This window comes from Carcharodon carcharias, chromosome 5, assembly GCF_017639515.1.
Source record: "Carcharodon carcharias isolate sCarCar2 chromosome 5, sCarCar2.pri, whole genome shotgun sequence".
Taxonomy (NCBI): Eukaryota; Metazoa; Chordata; class Chondrichthyes; order Lamniformes; family Lamnidae; genus Carcharodon; species Carcharodon carcharias.
In genome coordinates, this window is record NC_054471.1 from 191,964,767 (window position 1) to 191,986,301 (window position 21,535).

The following is a 21,535-nucleotide window of genomic DNA, read 5'->3' on the forward strand; positions in this document are numbered from 1 at the left end:
GTAGCTTGTTAATTTTTAAAAACTCATTCATGGGATGTGGGAATCACAGGCTAGGCCACCATCCCTAAATGCCCTTGAGAAGGTGGTGGTGTGCAGCTTTCTTGAACCACAGCAGGAACACACACTGTGCTGTTACGAAGGGAATTCCAGGATTTTGACCCAGCAACAATATGGTTCCAAGTCAGGATGATGCGTGACTTAGAGGTGAACTTGCAGGTGGTGGCACTCCCATGCATCTGCTACCCTTGTCCTTCTAGGTGGTACAGGTCACGTGATTGGAAGGTGCTATCAAAGGAGCCATGGTGAGTTGCTGTATTTGCATCTTGTAGATGGTACATGCTGCTGCCACTGTGCGTTGGTGGTGGAGGGAGTGAATGCTGAAGGTGGTAGATGGTGTACAAGTCAAACGGGCTGCTTTATGCTAGAGGGTGTCAGGCTTTTTGAGTGTTGCTGGAGCTGCACTCATCCAGGCAAATGGAGAGTTTTCCATCATACTCCTGACTTGTGTCTTGTAGATGGTGGGCAGGCTTTAGAGAGTCAGTTACTCTCTGCCGAATTCTGAACCTCTGACCAGATCTTGTAACCACAGTATTTATATGGCTAGCCCAGTTCAGTTTCTGGTCAATGGGGGATTCAGTGATGGTAATAACATTGAACATCAAGGACAGATGCTTAGATTCTCTCTTGTTGCAGTCAGTCATTGCCTTGCACTTGTCTGGCACAAATGTTACTTGCCACTCATCAGCCTAAGCCTAAATATTGTTCAGGCCTTGTTACATTTGGATATGGACTGTTTCAGCATCTGAAGAGCTGCGAATGGTGAATATTGTGCAATCGTCCATGAACATCCCCACTTCTGACCTTATGATGGAGAGAAGGACATTGAGTAAAAGCAGCTGAAGATGGTTGGGTCAAGGAGTTCCTGCAGTGATGTCCTAGGACTGAGACGATGGGCCTCCAACAAACACAACCATCTTCCTTTGTGCTAGGAATGACTCCAGCCAGTGGAAAGTTTTCCCCCTAATTCCCATTGACTTCAGTTTTGTTGGGGCTTCTCGATGCCACACAGTCAAATGCTGCCTTGATATCAAGGGCAGTCATTCTCACCTCACCTCTGAAGTTCAGCTCTTTTGTTTGGACCAAGGCTGTAATGAGGTCAGGAGCTAAGTGACCATGACAGAACCCAAATTGAGCATCTCTGAGCAGGTTATTGCTGGGTGAGTGCTGATTAATTGCCCTGATGATGACACTTTCCATCACTTTGCCGATGATAGCAAGTAGGCTGATGGACTGGTAATTGGCCGGGTTGGACTTGTCCTATTTTTTGTGGACAGAACACACCTGAGAAATTTTCCACATCGCCAGGCAGATGCCAGTGTTGTAGTTGTACTGGAACAACATGGCTGGGGGGTACTAGATCTGGGGCACAAGTCTTTAATACTATTGCTAGAATGTTCTCAGGCCCCAGCCTTTGCAGTATCCAGTGCTTTCAGCCATTTTTTTATATCTAGCGGAATTAATCGAATTGGCTCAAAGCTGGCATCTGTGATGCTGGGAACCTCAAGAGGAGGCCGAGAAGGATCATCCATTTGGCACTTCTGACTGAAGATGGCTGCAAATGTTTCAGCCTTGTCTTTTGCATTGATGTGCTGGATTCCACCACCATTGAGGATGCGGCCAGTTGTGGAGCCTCCTCCTCCAGTTGGCTGTTTCATTGTCTACTACCAATCATGATTGGATGTGGCAGGACTGCAGAGTTTAGATCTGATCCATTGATTGTGAGATCGCTTAGCTCTTTCTACCACATGCTGCTTATGCTGTTTGGCACACAAGTACACACAAGACACCTCATTTTTAGGTATGCCTGGTGCTGCTCCTGGTATGCTCTCCTGCACTCTTCATTGAACCAGGGGTTGCACCCCTGGCTTGATGGTAATGGTAGAGTGGGGGATATGCTGGGCCATGGGATTACAGATTGTGGTTGTATACAATTCTGCTGCTGCTGATGGCCCACAGTGCCTCATGGGTGCCCAATTTTGAGTTACTAGATTTGTTCAAAATCTCTTCCATTTAGCATGGTGGTAACGCCACACAAGATGGGGCAGGATTTTGCCCTTGGCGGGGGCGGTCGGAAAGCCGACTGCCGCCCGCGATCAGCTCTGCACCGCAATTTCTTGCGGGTGGGCCCATTAAAGCCTGCCCTGCATGGATCGCAAGCAGCAGCTCTAAGCGCTACCTGTGCAGGAAGGGGGAGGAGGGATAGTCGGGCCTAGTGCACAGTTCATGCATGCACAAGAAAGAGCGCTTCAATCTCCCTGAGGCAACTCCGTGCCTCAGGAAGATTGAAGCACTGTGCAAAAAAAACATAATGAAGAGAATAAAAATTTAATAAAACATGTCCCCTCGTGTCACATGACCTGGGACATAGTTTTAATTCAAAAATAAAGGTTTTATTTAACGTTTATTTGCTTTAGGAAACCGCATCCCACTCGTGGATGAGGTTTCCTAAAAAATGTAAAGGCCACTGGGACTTTTCGCCTGCCCACCAATCATTAGGTTGGACGGGTAGCGTAAATTTGAATTTAATTAGATTGTTAATGGCCTTAATAGGCCTTTTAATTATCGGCGGGCATGCAGCCGATTCTGGCATGCGCCCGCCAAACAAAACATCAGGAGATTGCACGATGACATCGGGGCACACGTCTGACGACATCACGTGTCATTTTACACTCGGGCGTGTCGGCCGCGTGCCCACGCAGCGAGCGTAATATTCTTCCCGTGGTTTGATGTATCAGAAGAACAAAAGCTGTTCAACCAATGATTCTGCAGAAGCATAACTTTAGTTATCTCCATTCTAGTGTACTCCACTTAGTGCTGCCTGAAGTGGTTATACTCTGGATTCCACAGAGCAGCGATGTAGTTGCATAATAAAAGCGTTCTTTACACAGACCCTACACATAGACCAGGGAGAAGTTTTACATATCTGTACTTAGCAATTATTGTACTTATCCACTGTCAACTTTGAAACCTACATTCGTTCAAGTACCTTCAATGACTAGCTCTTTTCTTCCTCCCTTCCAAAAATAACTAGGAACAGACTCAGTCTTATCCCAAGAACTGGGTAGTGTATCTTTATCCCATTGGGGATACAGTGGGGTAGTGGTTATGTTGCTGGACTAGTGATCCAGCGGCCCAGGGATGTTTTGGGGACATGGGTTCAAATTCCGCCATGGCAGCTGGTGGAATTTGAATTTGGTTAATAAATCTGGAAGGGAAATCTATTCTCAGTAATGGTGAGCTTAAAACTATCATCAATTGTTGTAAAAAACCACCTGGTTCACTAATGCCCTTTAGGGAAGGAAATCTGACATCCTTACCTGCTCTGGCCTACATGTGACTCCAGAGCCACAGCAATATGGTTGACTCTTAACTGCCCTCTGAAATGGCCTCGCAAACCACTCAGTTCAAGGGCAATTAGGAATGGGCAACAAATGCTGGCCTTGTCAGAGATGCCCACATCCCGTGAAAGAATAAAGAAGAAATTAATGGAGGCACTGTAGTAGTATATCGACTCGATAACAGCAAATATTACAAGAACTAACTCACTTCAATACTCGTTCAATTTGATACAAAGTCAAACCCCATCATAATTGTTTTGGAGGTCACCTCCATGTAAATAAAAAATTGAATGACAATGGAAATGTCTCTGAGTGCAAGACTGATGAATATATCACTGGCTTGGGGACCAGTGCCCAACTTGGCCCTCAATAGCAATTGTAATACATTATTCAACATATCAGAGTCTAAACTTGAATCCAATTAGGGTGAATGGTAAGCCCATTCTTTAACTAGCTAGGTCATATATATGAAATACATGTGAGAAACTTCAGGGAACCTACCTTGATGAAAGGTTGCAAATATTAAGCTTTTGTAAAACTTTTCCAATCTGTGACAGACATTACTGTCATACCCAGTAAAGGCATGTCATATTCATAACTTGAAACATGGGCTGCATTGTGTAAAATTTTCTGGAACCATCTTTTCATTTTTTTTTAAAATGGACATTAAATGGTTGCTAAGATGGCTGCCAACAGTCAGGTGGCTTGCAATTTCTGCATGACTCAGAAGTATCTCAAGTCTCCAGAAAGTTCCTAACTGAATGACCATGGGTGGGGTGCATCCCTTGAATGGACATACCAAGACAAAATCATTTCTGGAATTCACACATCCTATTGTTTGTGGATTTACCTGAAACTCAAAATCTAAGGACTCCTAAACCCATGGTCTCGGAGCTTGATATATAAAAAGGGGGAGCTGTAGAAACCAGTTAATCATAAGTAGATGTGAATGGTCACCACCACTGTATAGAGATGATTTTGAACTTCAAATTATTCTGGGTGGACAAAATAAGTGTTGATTATGACCTGTCCAAAACTGTTTTCAGATCATGAATCTTATTACCACAAGAACCACTGAGAAACCAGCCAATCTGCAAACCACACAGCAAGAATCAGGAGGAGCAAAGGCAGCAATATCTATGCCTTAAAACTGCAACATCATAAGGTCTCCCAGCCTGTTCCTCTTCAAGTCCACCTGTTAAAAAGACTACAATAACTCCATGACCTGCTGAAAAGCCTTCTCTGAGGGAATCCTGCAATAATTCCGATATACAAATCCAGCTATTGAATCCACCTAGCCTACCCTTCAGGAGTGAAAATGCCTTCTTCACTTGGACTGCAATGCATGTTTTTCCTATGACAAGCCAAACATGTAAATTTCAAATTATTCTTTCACTTATGGCTTGTAGAAGTGCATTATTCTTTTTACCTCTACTTTTTCTTGAGTGTGTGCATGTATTGAGTGAGTGACATAGCATTGGGTTTTTTGGGTGAATGCGTGGGTAAATAACCCTCTTTATTTAAATCCATGATGCTGCTGGTTATTCAAATTGGCCACACACTCAGGGATTAAGAAACATACACAACTTCCTTTTGCAAAACACACTGATTACAGACAGTAAGGGAAAGGAATTGGGGTTTCAGTTCTCTCTCATCCCTGTCCATTACATTACTTTGGCCAATTTGCAACACTTTCCATTTTTCAATATTAAATACATCTTTTCCCCTAAATCTTCCACCTATATCTTTCTGTAATTCTCAGCTGTACTAACAAACTGCATTCATTAAACACATAAAAACAATAACAGAAAACAAATAAGACTGGAGGGGACACCAAGTCATGGAAGGAACAATTAGAAAGGTTGAGCATCAGCTGAAAAAAAGCTATTCAGTATTTTTTAAAAAGGAGAACTGAAGAGATAGAAGGGTTCAGAGATTAAGGGCTGAATAATACGGTGGTGCACCGACAGCGGCGGGTTCCACACCCAGAGGTCGGCAACCTTCCAACTTCTGGGCCCACTGTCGGTGAGTGCCAGATAATACGGTAATTGCTGTGAATTAGCAGCAAGGGCTGTTTACAGACCATCATCCTGCCCAATTACTGTTGTATGGTGGGATGTCCAGTCTTTGAGACTGCAGACTGTGATCCAGAACAAGGTAATGACCAGCACTTTAAAGGGCCCCCTGGCACGGGACACTGTCAGGTGACCTAACAGATGATCAACGGAGTGCATCTGCTATAAGTACTGAAGATTTGTGTATTTTCCAGTCTGGTCAGGTAAGTCAATCTAAACTTTAGCTAAAATAAAAGCAAAATACTACAGATGCTGGAAATCTAAAATAAAAACAGAAAATGCTGGAAAAAAACTCAGCAGGTCTGGCAGCATCTGTGGAGAGAGAAACAGAATTAACATTTTGAGTCCATATGACTCTTCAGCAGAGCTGAAGAGAGGTAGAAATGTAATGGGTTTTGTGCTGTTGAAGAGAGGGGGTAGAACAGGTGGCACAAAGTAGAGGGTCAGGGATAGGAGCTCAGTAGAGATTTGACAAAGATATCATGGACACAAGACAAAGGGAGTGGTAATGATAGCATTAAAGACAAAGGCATCTGCTAATGGTACCTTCAAGGTCAGATAGCAGAATGTTAACAGCAGAACAAGGGTCAGCACTTTCTGAAAACAAGAGAGAGAACAAGTTACAGACTGGCCCTGTATGGGAGGTGGATTGGGGAAAAAAAATCGAAATGCAGGCCACAGTTCATGTTCTGAAGTTGTTGAACTCAATGTTAAATCCAGAAGGCTGTAAGCACTTAATAGAAAGATACAGTCTGTTCCTCCAGTTCCCCAACACAAACTGAAGGAACAGCACTTCAGCTTCCAATTAGGCACTTTACAGCATTCTGGACTTAACACTGATAGATGTTTGGTAGTACGGAACTTGAGTATTGCTGAAAAAAGAGACATATCAAAGCTTTTCGTTGTGCGCTCATGCAGACACCACAGGAATATCAATATAAGGGGAAAACAACAATTTATACTGTATGTGAAGAGAGTGCTGATTGGTTGGCAAGTAGTCTCTGATTGGTGGAGAATGCACCAGTGATGGTGACTGACAGTTAACTGCCAAGCACTGTTTGACATTTAAACCAGGAACAAGGCAATGTCTTGAGGAATGAGTCAGCAAATGGCTGTCACTTATTTGTTTAGCTGACATAAGTGCAATGTGTGTACATGTTATTTCCGTCTGCAACGAACAGGACCCTGTGTGTTAATATAAGTAACATCGAGTACACTGCAAGTCCAACTGACAATCTTAAATTGTTTGTCAGCGTAATTCTTAGCACACTGATTATTTAACAAATGTTGTCCAATCGCAGAATCACATCTAATGTTGGACACTGTGTTTTGAGTTTTGTAAGCATGGGCTGGTTGGGTATGGTCTGTACCTTTCAGTGCCAGTGTGATGTTAGGTATGTAGGCCGTACATCCCAAAGACTGGCAGATTGTATCAAATAGCATGTTCCAGCCGCTGTTCACAACGGGCAAGTTACAGACCATCCTCAACCAGCCCATGCTTGTAAAACTCAAAACAGTGTCCAACATTAGATGTGATTCCACGATTGGACAACATTTGTTAAATAATCCTCAATGTGCTAAGAATTACACTGAGAATCAATTTAAGATTGTCAGTCGGGCTCACAGTATGGTGCATTCGTGTGTACTCAAAGCTACATATATTAATGCACAGGGTCCTGTTCTTTGCAGACAGAAGAACATGTACACACATTGAGCCTGTTTCAGCTAAACAAAATAAGTGACAGCCTTTCACTGACTCTTTCCTCAGGGCAATGCCTTGACCAATCAGGGTCAAGCTGCCTGGTTTAAATTTCAAACAACGCTTGGCAGTTATCTATCAGTTACTATCACTGCTGCATTCTCCAACTGAGACAACAACCCCCATCTGTCTCAGGCACTTTTCACTTCTTACCCCTGGGTATTAGACAGGAAAGTATTCCATCAAAAGAGCCCTCTTAATCAGAGGAGGAAAGTATTCCATCAAAAGAGCCCTCTTATTCAGAGGAGAGTTCTCCTCATGAAAAATATCAAAAAGTTTCCTCTGTCCACTCAAATGAGTAATCCCTGAGACTCTGGTCTCAGCAGCAGTTTTAAAAACAGCCTAAACAAGCTTGCCCTTAAAAAAAGGAATTCCCCGCCTGTTGTAAATCTCACCCTGAAGGCGTATTATTGTCTTCTGACCATATTTTTGCAGGGAGATGGGTAGTTAATTAGCTTAATTGCCTTTTAAATTGATATATTATTAATGCGGACAGATTCCCGACCTTTTGACTTGCCCGCTAGCCATATTATCAGAAACCCGTGTGATGATGTTGTAAACGGTGCCCAACGTCATCACACCTCATAATACTCTCAGCAAAGTGGAAAACGCTCCCGATTTCAGGGCTTAAAATTCAGCCCTAAGGGTGAGGGGGAAACGTATCAACCAGCCCATGTTTGTAAAACCCAAAACAAAATGTCTACCATTAGGCACGATTCCATGGTTGGGCAGCACTTGCTGGAACTATTCTCAGTGCACTAATAGCTACACTAATAACCAATTTAAGAGAATCAGTCAAGCTCATAACATGTCTTGCAACATGTCTCATTTATGCTTGCTAGAAGCAACATGCATTCATATGCAGGGACCCGTCCTCTTCAAACAAAAGAAACACGTTCAAGCCTTAGACCTTTTTTGATTTACCAAAAAAGCTTTGGGAGCCTATGGTTTCCCGATGCTTTATTCATAGCAATGCCTCAGCCAGAGTTGACTTGCAAACCAATCAGCACACTTTTCTCCTTTGGTATAAAATGTTGTGATCATTTAAAATGTCGCATTCTTGCATTTGTCCTGATAAATGAAAGACCAAAAACTTTGGCAACAAGTCTCTTTGTTCAGCAATATTCAAGCTCTGCACTACCAAACAACTGTCAATAAGCACTTGGCTCTAGTGTAGGACCTTTTTCCAGCTACGTTTGTGCAGCATATGAGGAAGAAGTTAAAAAGGGAATTTATAGCGATAGAACAAATTCACTATCCCTTAACTAGCAAACAATGTATTTATGGAGGCCAAGGAGTAATGAAATTGCCTGCAAAACAGTATTGGTTCAAATGCCATGATTGTCAAATACCTGAAGGTATTTGCTACGACTGACAATAATCTTTTGGAAAGCTTTGCATAAGGGAAAAATGTTCTTCTGTAATCGGACCTCATGACAGCCTATTACAAAATCGTCAACCGTTAGTCATGGTGTGTCCCAAGTCCTCACTATTCTGTCCACTCAAAACAAATATGGGTCCACTACACGCGGAGTCAGGAGAATTTAAAATGGGGAACAAGGAAATGGCAGAGAAACTAAATAAATGCTTTGTCTGTCTTCACAGAGGAAAAGACTAAAAATCTCCCAAAAATAATGGAGAATCAAGGGCTTAGTGTAAACAAGGAGCTGCAAGATATTATTAGCAAAAAAAAGCTAGAGAAATTAATGGGACTTAAGGTAGATAAATCCCCTGGATCTACATCCCAGAGTGTTTTTTTTCATTCATGGGATGTGGGTGTCACTGGCCAGGCCAGCATTTATTGCCCATCCCTAATTGCCCTTGTTCAGAGGGCATTTCAGAGTCAACTATATTGCTGTCGGTCTGGAGTCACATGTAGGCCAGGCAATGACAGCAGATTTCCTTCCTTAAAGGACATTAGTGAACCAGATGGGTTTTTACAACAATCCACAGTGGTTTCATGGCCATCATTAGACTTTTAATTCTAGGTTTTTATTGAATTCAAATTCCACCATCTGCCATGGTAGGATACAAACCCAGAGCATTACCCTGGGTTTCTGAATCACTAGTCCGGTGACAATACCACTACGCCACAGCCTCTCCCCAGAGGTAGCTTAGTAGATGCATTAGTGATCATCTTTCAAAATTCTAGACACTGGAATGGTTCCTGCAGATTGGATGGTGGCAAAAGTAACCCTGTTATTTAAGAAAGGAGGGAGAGAGAAAACTGAATACTGGCGTGTTAAACAGACATCAATTGTAGGGAAAATGCTAGAATCTATAATAAAGGATCTGATAACAGGGCATTTGAAAATAATGGTAGGATTGGGCACAGTCAACATGGATTTGCAAAAGGGAAATTATATTTAACGAACCTGTTGGAGTTTTTTGAGGGTGTAACTAGCAGAATAGATGAGCGAACTGGCAGATTTGATATATTTAGATTTCTAGAAAACTTGTAATAATATCCCACACAAGAGGTTGGTAAACAAAATTAGAGCACATGGGATTGGAAGAAACATACTGGCATGGATTGAGAGCCACTTAATGGACAGAAAGGCTGTGACTAGTGCATTACCTCAAGGATCAGTGCTTGGGCCCCAGCCATTCATAATCTATATCAATTATTTGGATGTGGGGATTAAATGTAATATTTCCAAATTTGCAGATGACATGAAACTAGGTGGAATTGTGAGTTGTGAAGAGGAAGCAAAGATGCTTCAAAGGGATATGGAGAGGCTAAGCGACTGAGATGAGCTGGAATTTCTTCACTCAGAGGGTGGCGAATCTTTGGAATTCTCTACCACAGGGGGGTGTGAAGTCTCAATCATTGAGTGTGCTTAACACTGAGATCGATAATTTCCACATATTAAAAACATCAAGGGATACAGAGATAGTGCAGGAAAATGGTGTTGAAGTAGAAGATCAGCTGTGATTTCTTTCAATGGCAGAAAGGGATGAATGGCTTACTCCTGCTCCTATTACTTATGTTCTTATGTTCTAGTTCAGTGATCAGAACTTTTTTTTTAACCTGATGAGCCATTTTTTAATAAATGCCTAAAATGAAAACTATTGGGAACCACAAGACGAAAATTTGGCATTGCTAAGCTAAATATTTGACAAGTTGCCAAGTGTTTCTGGTAGGATGCATAATGTCTATTTAATTTCTATTTTTTTCTATTGATGCATAAAATAGATGTATTGAATGTAGGTATCAATAGAAAAAAATAGAAATTAAATGACCTAACTTTAAATCATTTCTTTTCCTTTTTTAAAGTCATCTTTAAGACAAACTTTAAGTTAAGGTGCATGGAATTAAGACATTTTTTCAATAATTGATTCCTGTGATTAAAGAAAGCTTCTAATGATAACAGATTCAGAATAATTTATTGTCTCACCAATATTAGAAACAAAAATGGCCACAACCATAAAACCAATTCCTCAAACCAAAGACATTATCTATAACCATGGTGTAGTTAGACACTCAAACTGATTTATTTAGAGCACGGTGATATTCTTTGTTAAAATCATCATTTGAAACCAGAAAGTGCAGCATAACAAACAGCTGTGAATCCCCATAATAAAAACACAACTCTTACTTTTCTTGCCTTAATTTTTTTTGTCTTTTTTCACATTAATGCAATCCAAACTGAAAAGCTGGGAGCCACAAATAAGATGTTAAAGAGCTGCATGTGGCTCCACTGCTACAGGTTGCAGGCCCTTGACCTAGCTGAAGGAAACAGTAAACAGTACTCACGGGTGAATAAAAGAGGAGGGATTTTTTTCTGAAGTGTACTGTTACCATTATGGAGTTGCATTGTTAGTTTCTTATCAGAGCTTTTATTCTCCTGACCACCAGTGAACAGCTCTTCTAGTAGCCAGACACAAGTGACAACTGCTTTGAGTGAATTAAAGTGGTCTAGTTCAATAATTGTTGAATAATTTAAAAGTTGTAAGGAATCTATGTTTTATGTACTATTAATTTATATTTGTCATTATGCCAAAGATCACTGGGTACACTTAAAAAAAGAAACAATTGGAGTAAAATGCACCAACAAACCATCAACAGCAACTAAGCTTTCTGTTTATAAAAGGGGTCAACACAGCAGATATATTGCAGTAATAAAAACAGAAAATGTCGGAAATACTCAACATGTCAGGCAGCATCTGTCAATGGAGAGAAAAACAGAGTTAATATTTGAGGTGAGGTCTGTGACCTGCTGAGTGTTTCCAGCATTTTAAGTTTTTATTTCAGTTTTCCAGCATCTGCAGTATTTTGCTCTTGCAAATATATCTCAGTTACGGTTTATAGTACGTACCAAAGGACACCTTACCTCTCACTGGCCCGAGCATTTTGTGGCCACCTTTTGGAGGATTATGATTTAATCCTGGTGCACAGGCCCCTTTGGTTGTCCCAGGGCTACAGCCAAAAGTGAAACTGGGAGACGTTTTAATCAGAGATGGATTTTGGTGCCCATTGCTGATTCCAGAGATGCCATTTCCATTACTCTTCGTCTTACTGAGGGAATTTTCTGAGACAGAGGATGTTATCCCACTATGTTTAAGTAAAGAGAGAACAAATACTTCAAAACATCTAATATAAAGCACACAAATATCAACTTAATAAATAATTACTTCTCTTTGGTAGCACAATGTCACCTTAAATAGTAAAGCATGTAAAATTTTCTTTTGCTTCACCTGAAGACAGCATTTCAAAAGTTATGTGCATAAATGCATTAAAAAGATAAACACGAGAAAGTCTAAATAGGTTAATTACTCAGGGTTAATCACCTCCGAATAAATTCAATTCAAAGCTCAGTCGGAAGCGTACCTAGCAATTTAAAGTGTTTTCATAGTAGTTATTTGATAGTTTTTGGCATTCCAAAAATAATCTTCCATTTGGAAGCATTCCAAACAAACAATTATCACAACGTTTTAATTAGCTGCACTGCAAAGAAAGTAACACAACCTTTTTAAAATAAAAAGCATAATCATCTGTAGTAATCTTTTGCCTCTGAAAAAAAAATTGTCAAGCAAGGATTTAACCAGAGATGTAGACACGCTGGGTCCACATGATACAGCTTTGACGACTATTTTATGCTGGGTTTTATTTTTGCATTGTGGCCAAGCAGACTCTGTAACGAACTGTAACAGAGGGAAGGTGTGGGACGGTTGATGAACATGGAATTGGGCTGCGTTACTCATATAAACGTCACAAAGTAGCTAGTCAGGTTGCGCCCTCTCTAAATCTCCCTTGCCATATAAGCTCCCTCTCGCTTGTCCCCTTCCGATCCTTTCACTCCGTCCTGCTCGCCGCTTCCCTCTCATGAGCCCCTTGCTGCCTCCCAGTCACCACCTCACTTACCACTGCTCATTCAAGCAAGGACTTGGGATAGGGGCAGCAAGGGGGAAGCAGTGAGGGTTTGGGAAAGGGGCAGCGAGCTGGAGGCAGCAAGTAAGGCAGTGAGATAGGAGAGTTAAATGAGTCAGGAGAGGGAAATGGAGGGCAGAAGGGAATGAGGAGGTTGGGAGAGGGGTGGTGAGCAGGTGGGATTGAGTGAGTCATAACAGGTAAGCAGCAAACAGATGGGACGAGGGGGTCAGGAGAAGGATGAACAAAGTGGCGTGAAGCATTTTCAAATGCAGACTGAGCATGTGCACTGCACTAAAACAAAAATGGAGGTCAAAGCAGCAGCACTTTTCAAATAAGTTGCCTCATTTACAAACTGCACAAAAACAAAAACGTGTTATTGGAGTGCGCAAAAGTGGGAGATGTCTGTATTGTGTAACAGGTCACTTAAATACATCAGTACTATCATGAAATTTAATGCTGCACTATCGATTTTAAAAATTGAACTTCAATGCTGAAAACCTAAGATGTGACTTTGTAAAATTACTGGCAAGGAATTTCATGACCAATTTATTTTGCAACTTACTTAGAACCTTTAGAAATCCTTGTAACATTTTTCTTTGACATTGCCATGCTTCTTGTATTTCGAATGTGCTTCAACATCCATGCACGAAGTTTTGTCATACAGCTGTATTCTGACATAACAACTCTTGGCCAAGGATTGCAATCAGCCATATCTAAGGCTGCAATGGCTACAGCTCTCCCCACCTGAAGAAATGAGAGAAACAGATAGCTATTTAACAGTTCAAACAATTCCTTTCATATAATAACTATGGCTTTCCCTCTTAGTCCCCCTCAAAATATTTACCTAATATTTGCAGAACCATTCAGGTGAATAATTCTTTGACCAAATAGAAGACAAGAAGTTTGTTAAGTCATGTCTCTAATCCATATTTCTGGAGCCTTTGAACATCCAATCTAACCATCCAATCCAACCTCATGTACTCAAAATATATTAGCTTTTTATTTGCTTACAATTAAATGTTGATATACAGTTGGCATTATAAAATGGCTAATCGGGAAGTCAATATTTGATAATCAATTCTTTAACCCCTAAATTCAAGTTTTGTTTACATTCCCCAATTTTCTACAGTTCAAGATTGAAGTTTCCTGACCAATAACATAAACTAATCTAAAACCAGAAACTGCATTTATCACAACTGATCATGTATCTTGTCCAAGCCAGGCTAACTTTCAGCTGCACAAATTCTGATTTATTCAAGTCTAACTTCCACTATACATAAAGTTGAGTACTTCATTAGTTTTATTTATTTTCCTATAAATAAAAAATAATAAACAGTATTGCCAGTTATTTGGTTTCAGGCTTTCTGTAAATACTGTATATAAATAAAAACTGAATGCCCAAGTTTGGAATTGAAATAGAAATTGAACCCGTCACTTCTTTCATTTCCAATCTAGGAGCCCTAATAATGTGGAGACATTGGTTAAAAGATTTACAAGGAGTTTTCATCAACAATAAAGCAAATATAAAAATGCCAGTCCCCTGTCGCCATGGTAGTTGTTTCGCTTTGTAAATGGTAAATTGCGTGAACCCTACTGAACATCATTCTAAAAACAATTTACGTGATTCTCAATTTGCCATCAATGAACAAAATATGTACATCATTATACTTACAATCAATTACTCACAAAGATAGTGTTCAAAAGTATTCCTTTTATAACTATATTCCAGATTGCATAGCAAAATGAAGTGCACCAGGAAACCCAAGCAAAAGCTAAACTAAAAATGGTCCCTGTACAGATTTGGAATATTTTGCTTCTTGCTGGAAATTGATTGCCTTAGTGAGAAGAAAGAAAGGTTGCATTTATAAAGCATGTTTCATCACCACTGATGTCTCAAAGCGCTTTACAGCCAATTAAATACTTTTGAAGTTTAGTCACAATTGTAATGGAGGAAACACAGCAATCAATTTCCACACAAGCAAAGTAGCTAGGATTATGTGCTTAGAATGTTACATTGGTTGCCAGATGCATACAGATTCACAAAGAAAATGTCAACAGGATCAGTATAATTTATGAGTAATGAACAATTAAAATTTTTGAGGTTTATATATGTGGTTGAAAGAATGATGTGAGCGGCAGGGGTTCCAACTACAGCAGTTCTGGGGAAAGGGGAAGCTGTTCCATTCGGATGGACTCCACTAGGCTTAGACCTATGTCCTGGCAAATCAATAACTAAGATGGTAGATAAGGCTTTAAATGAATAAGGGGGAGGAAGGATTCAGTAGGGGTGCATTTATGAATCAGCAGAGCAAAGTCAAGGCTGCACAGCAGAGTAGCAACCTGGGTAAAATCAAACAGATCGTGAGATGAAGGGATGTAGAGTTTAAAAATGGTTATAGGGCATAAGTGATGAAAGCCACATCATGGAAGAACAGTAAAAAGTTAAAATTAAAAGTACCAAATCTGAATACATTGTAAATAAACATGAAATAATGGCAGAATAGATAAAGGGTGGAATTTTCTGTGCTCGCTAATGTCAGGCATGTTCGGTGCGTGAGCGGACAATATGGCGAGAAGGCCAAAAACCAATTCCATGACGTCTTGAAATCAGTTTGCAATTGCCCAGTCTGCCAGTTATTGTCAGATGTCGGGAACCTCATTGTAATACCTCATTGTAATACATCTGCATACCATTATAAGGCCAGCCCACCTTAATCAACCCCCATACTGGATCGTCCGTCCACATCAGTGGGAAAACACGCCAGTGCAGAACACGTCTTGACAAGTGTGATGTGCAGAAGTCGGGACTTACCGCCAGGGCCTTGCTCACATCACGGACATCCGAGGACAAGATGCTGGAGCCCAGCAGCAACGGGAACCTGGGGAAACGTCCATGGCACGCTGGGTGGATTCTCATGGACATGGCTCCGCCACAAAGTAGCTCACGGAAGGTGGAAAGTCACCGTTGAAGGTCTGCTTACAATGGATGATGATCAGGGGGGTGGAGAGGATAGTCCAGCTGTGTTTGGGAGAGGAAGATGTAGCAGGGGGCAGGAGAGAAAGGTCTAGGATTGACTGGGAGAGGAAGAGGTGTCAGGATGATCAGTGAGGTCGGGGGACAAAGAGTTCAGTGGATGGTGAGGTTGGGAGTTGGGGAATGAAAGTGTTGGGGGGGGGTGGTGGTGAGGTTGGGGTGGGGATTGGGGGGGTCGGGAACGAAAGTGTCCAGCGACATGTTGGAAGGGCGAGGGACTATGGTGGGGGAAGGAGGGGTAAATAAGAGGGGGTGGAAGGTGCAGAGGTGGGGGGGGAAGGAGTGTGGATGGGGCGGTGTGGAGTCTAGGGGTAAAAAGAAGGCAGAGAGGGGAAGGAGAATGTGTGGAGGAAGGAGTCAGGAAGGGACAAGGATTAAGGTGGGGGTGTGGAGAACCAAGGTGGTGGTGGGGGTGTGTTCTGGGTGGGGGGGCAAAGGAGTTCCAGGCAGGGGGTGAAGGAGTTTCGGGCGGGGGGGAGGGAGGTGTGTTGAAGCAATTCCAAGGGTCGGCGGGGAGGAGTTCCGGGGCGGGGAGCAAGAGTTCCAAGGGGTTAGGAGGGGTAGTCTGCTATCATTCCCATGGAGACCTCCATACACAAACATGTGAGCACCACTTCATCAGACAGCAAGCAGATGCACTCCTCTCACTGGCATGCCAATCTTTTGAGGGCTTCCAGAAGCTCTGAATGATGTTCCCCACCTTCTGCTGACTCTTCACGATGGAAGGCCAAACCCAGAGGCTCATTATCTGACTCGGACCCGACAGATGCCTCTTCCCCAGCAGTCCTCAGCCCGTGCAGTGACCACCAGATTGTGAAACCGAGCCTGCTCTAGATCTAGGTCCCACCGAAGTATGTATGCCTGTGCTGGTGGAGGGTGTGGATAAGCGCTGTGACAGGTGTTCCAGGCTGCTTATTTCCAGCTCTTCAATGGGAGAGGTGTCCTCTTGGCTGGAGGTGAGGACATGGATGGAGCTGAGGGACTGGCTGGCTGAGAGTGTCGGTCGCTTGACAGAGCTCCCTGTGAACCAAAGTAGAGACAATTAGTGCATGGCAGCAGAGTCAAAAGCAGGAAAGAAAGCACTCACAATTGTGTTGAGAGAGGGATGATGTGGTGCAAGATCCAATTGAGGGTTATCACTGCCGACCTCACCGTTACAAGCACGGTCCACATCTTCACCACTCTGCATCGTGGCACACTCCTCAAAGTGAGCAAGGGGCCTAATGTGGGCCACTCCACCCCTAGTCTGGGACCATTCCCTGCTGTTGTAAGCAGGCTTATCCTGCATAAAAATAGATGGAGAGAGTGTGAGCAAGACACATGGTACTGCATGGAATGTGTGTGTGATGAGCGGAACATGGTCGGGGTGAGGAGGTGAGCTCCAGAGGATAGAAGCCTGATGGAGATGTGAGGGTGTGTGAGAGAGCTAGTGGTGATGTCCCTTGATATGTGAGATCCCTGTGGATGTGTGATGGGTTTGTGTATGTGAGAGTTGAGAGTGACGAAAAGAGTGACTTACTCTTATGGGACAGATGAGACCATTCATCCTGTTGTGGCACTGGGTCACTGTCCTCTTTTGCAGGGTATTGGCATTGACCACCACTGCCTCCAATGCTGGATTAGTGATGCTGCTGCCCCATCCTACAGCCAAAGTAGAGGTAGAGAACATCACAGCAGGGCTCTGCTGTGCCCAAAAGGCACTCCTGGGACGTGTCGTTAAACCGGGGGCTGCAGTCTTCTTGCCTTTCGGAGCCAAGTCTTCTTTGCAGCAGTCGTGGGCTGGAAACACAGAGAGGTTTGCACGCGGCTGCACCTTAAATATGGCATCTGGCATTACAAAGCAGCGAGGTGATGGCATGGCAGGCAAATGAGAGCCTACCCGCCACTGAAGCGGCGTGTTTCCTGGGAATGCATAACTAATGCAGCGGAATTGGGATGATGCAGCGTGAGAAGTCACCATTGCAGCTGGCAGGTAAAATGTCATTTCTCCTATCCGCTACTGCAATTAGTGCAAATCTGGGTCGATTCCACTGAAAGGCTATAATCTAGTAGCAGTTACTGAGAACTGATTGCAGGGTGAGGTAGAGAAATAAAGATTCCTTTGTACGTGAATCTTAGAAAAGATAGGCAAACTGGAAAAGGAAGTGGGATATCCCTGATAACAAAGGATGAGATAAAGGTAGTTAGGAGAAAGGATATTAGGCCAGAAAATCAGGATATAGAATTAGTGTGCATGAAGGTAAGAAATAATAAACAGCAGAAAACTGACAGGAGTAGTTTATAGACCCTCTACAGAAATCACAGTCTCAGAGTACAAAAATTGAAATTAGAGCATGATGTAACAAAGGTAATGCAACAATATAATGCAGTTATAATTACTTTAATCTAATAGGCTGGACAAGTAAATTGGCAAAAGTAGCTTGGGTCACAAGTTTATGGAGTGCATTTAAGACCATTTTCTAGAATAATATGTTGCAAAATCAACCAGTGAACAGGCTATTTTAGATTTAGTACAGTGTAATGAAGCAAGGTAACTTCATTAATTTGTAACAAAATATCATCTAACAAAGAGTGATCATAATATGGTAGAATTTCATATCATGTTTGGAAGAAATGTGGTTAAATCCAAAACTAGGATCTTAAATTTAAATAATGACATTTACAGAGGTATCAAGGAAGAGAGGCTATGGCAGATTGGCAAATTAGAATAAAACATATAACAGTAGATAAGCAATGGCAAACATTTTTTTAAATCAGAAATTTTGATATACATTCCCTTGAGGAATAAAAACATCACTGCAAAAGTGATACAGCCATGACTGACTGGAGAAGCTAAGGATAGCATTAGATTAAAAAGATTTATAATGCTGCCAAAGAGTATTAAGGATTGGGGGAGTTTTAAAAATCAGCAAAGGGTACCTGAGAAATTGATAAAGTGGAAGAAAATAGAATGCCAATAAACTAATAAGAAATATAAAAAGTGATTGCAATATTTTTACAAGTATGTAAAAAGGAAAAGATTAGAGGCAGAGGCAGGAGAGATTACAACAGACGATAAGGAAATGGCAAAGATGTTAAATGTTTTATGACTGTCTTCAGAGTTGAAATCACAAAGAACATACCAGAAATTGTGGGAAACCGTGGGTCTAATGAGTGAGGAACTTAACGTCAGCACGGTTCTATGAAAGAGAAATCATGTTTGATAAATCTATTAGAGTTTTTAAGAATATAACTAGCAGGGTAGACAAGGGGGAACCAGTGGATGTGGTATATTTGGATTTTCAGAAGGCATTGGATAAAGTGCCACACAATAGGTTGTTGCACAAGATTAAAGCTCATGGAATTGAGATTAATATATTGGCATAGACTGAGGATTGGCTGACTGGCAAAAAAAGAGAGTAGTAGAAACAAACAAGACATTTTTGGTTTGAAAGGGTTTAACTAAGAGTATTACAAGGATGAACGTTTGGACTTCAGTGATTTACAATCTATGTCAATGACTTAGATGAGAGAACCAAGGGCAATATATCCAAGCTTGCTGGTGATAGAAAGCTAGGAGGGAAAGTAACTTACAAGGATAACTCAAATAGACTTCAAAGGCATATGATGAATGGGAAAGAAGGTGACAGATGGAGTGTAATGGGGGTGGGGTGGGAAAAATGGGAAATTATCCATTTGGGTAGGATGAATGGAAAAGCAGAATATTTTTACAAGATGAGATACTGGTAAATGTTTGCATTCAGAGGGGCCCGGGTGCCCTTGAACATGAATCACAAATTCAAAAATATATGAAGCACATTATAAACTTGCAACTTTACATACTTGCTCAAAGATTTCTGTAGTATATTTAGGTGGAAAAGTAGGTAGCGGTGGTGGACTTGCTCGTCCATTGTCATGGCATGCAGGAGGAACTGAATTCACACAACGGCCTGTATTATAATTGCATTCCAAGGTATAGCTGTAGAAGAGAATACTTAAAAATGACAAATAATTCAGGGGAAAATTCTCTAATGACATTAATATTAGGATAAGGGTTTATGCCAACAAAAATATTACAGGGATATCAACTATTCTGTTTTCCTTTGTGCAGTAAGGTACAACCAGCATGACCTTCAATCACATCAGAGTCATAAAGTTTTACATAGAAAAATAGGATTCTAACAGTAGCTGCTTGTGCATCACTAATTGATTGAGTCAGACAGTACAGACCACAATGGAGAGACTGCACTACAATTAGAAATTGAGTCAAAAGCACCACTGCCCAGATCAGAGTAGGTGGTGCAGGAAACAAAACAAAATAGAATTACAAATGACTAGCCATCAGATGCAATATCTGTATTCTTCCATGTGGTATAAACAATACAAAATCGCAATTCTGCAAATTTTTATTGAAAGCTATGCAAGCAAAAAAGACTGAACATGAGTACAACCAAAGAATATGTATACCCAATCTAACTCATAAGCTACATTAAACAGTTTATCCTCTCACCTGTGAATAATTCCTGTAGCTTTATAAATTGCCACTCTCCCACTTCCCTCTTTAGACTGTCCATCCCTTTTGTCTTTGGCATACATGTTTCTCTCAGAGAAATTGCAAGCCGTGAAATCAAAGTGTGCTGAGTTCATGGAGATCAGTTTTGGAAACAACATATTCTCCATCTATATGGATGATAAAAACAGCAAAATTATTAAAATGAAGAATTTTATCCTATTTGTGACCGTGAAACTGAAAGATTAATAAGCAGATGAAATAAATGTTTAGACCCATGAAAGTAAAAGCATTTTTGACAGTAACACTGTTCAGCTGACATAGTCAAAAATATGCAATCTACAGAATTTCTGTTGAGAGTTATGCCATCTTATCAGAAGCTAAAATTATTCAATTTTACTGTTCGGTCAGATGGAAATAAGATTTATAATTAAGCTCAGCATATAAGATAGTAAACAATAACTGAAAGAGACAGCTCAAATATTATTGTAGAAAACTAAACTATTTGGAGGCTTGAAATCTTAAGAAAGACAACTGAAACCTCAAGCTGTTCCTCAAGTGTTTCAGGCCCAATATCCATTCACTTAGATCCTTGATGAATGGATCGGCCAAGAGTCTGTATTGATACTGTAACTGACAACAAAGGGTACATTGTCCAAGGTTTGTGTTCCTGGTTGAAGCAGCAGATGAAGATTTGGATGGCTGTGAAGATGAAGTCAAAGCCTTCTTTTAAGCAGCTTCTGAGAGCTGTAGCCTCAGTGAATAACATGCCTGACATTACAGAAACAGCGTCGATGCAGCCAGAGTTTAAGTTCGAGGTTTCCGGGTGTAAGGAGGGGTCATATTTACAAATTCGGTTTCTAGTTAAGTTGGATGATAGTACCCTGAAAATTCTGGCATTGGTTGTTTCCATTTCAGCTTTTTACGCTGGCTATTAAACCTGGAAAGTTCCAATGATGATAATTTTTATTGGCTTTGTTACAGTGCTAGATGTCACTGCAGTGACAACAAACCTTAATAGCTTGAATTGAATGTGATGCAAGTCTGATAGGATTATCCAATCGTTCAGAGAATTGAACCCAACCTCTACTAGATTAAAAAAATACTACTGACATCAAAAATCTGAAATAAAAACAGAAAATGCTGGAAATCACAGAAGGTCAAGCAGCATCAGTGGAGGAGAAACAGAGTTAATGTTTCAGGTTGATGACCTATCATCAGAACTGAAAAACATTAGAGGTGCATGTTTTTAAGCAAAGGGGGCAAGGAGAGGAAAGAACAAAAGGTCTGTGATAGGATGGAAGGCAGAAGTGATCCATTGACAAAAGGGATGATGGAGCAAAGGGAAAAGGGATGGTAATGGGCTAACCTTTAGAGATCTCTGCATTCGTCCAATTCTGGCCTCT

At 41.3% G+C, this 21,535-nt stretch overlaps 1 protein-coding gene across 4 annotated transcripts in view; it reads right to left on the reverse strand.

The window, feature by feature from the left end:
* agbl5 (AGBL carboxypeptidase 5) overlaps positions 1 to 21,535 on the reverse strand; it is a 138,944-nt gene that overhangs the window by 67,944 nt on the left and 49,465 nt on the right. For all 4 annotated transcript variants that reach the window (XM_041187595.1, XM_041187594.1, XM_041187591.1 and 1 more), the window contains 4 exons: positions 20,130 to 20,299; positions 19,463 to 19,598; positions 13,169 to 13,350; positions 11,567 to 11,787 (listed from right to left, as the gene is read on the reverse strand). In XM_041187595.1, the coding sequence (XP_041043529.1) occupies positions 11,567 to 11,787; positions 13,169 to 13,350; positions 19,463 to 19,598; positions 20,130 to 20,299 (709 nt within the window). The remainder of the gene's footprint in view (positions 1 to 11,566; positions 11,788 to 13,168; positions 13,351 to 19,462; positions 19,599 to 20,129; positions 20,300 to 21,535) is intronic.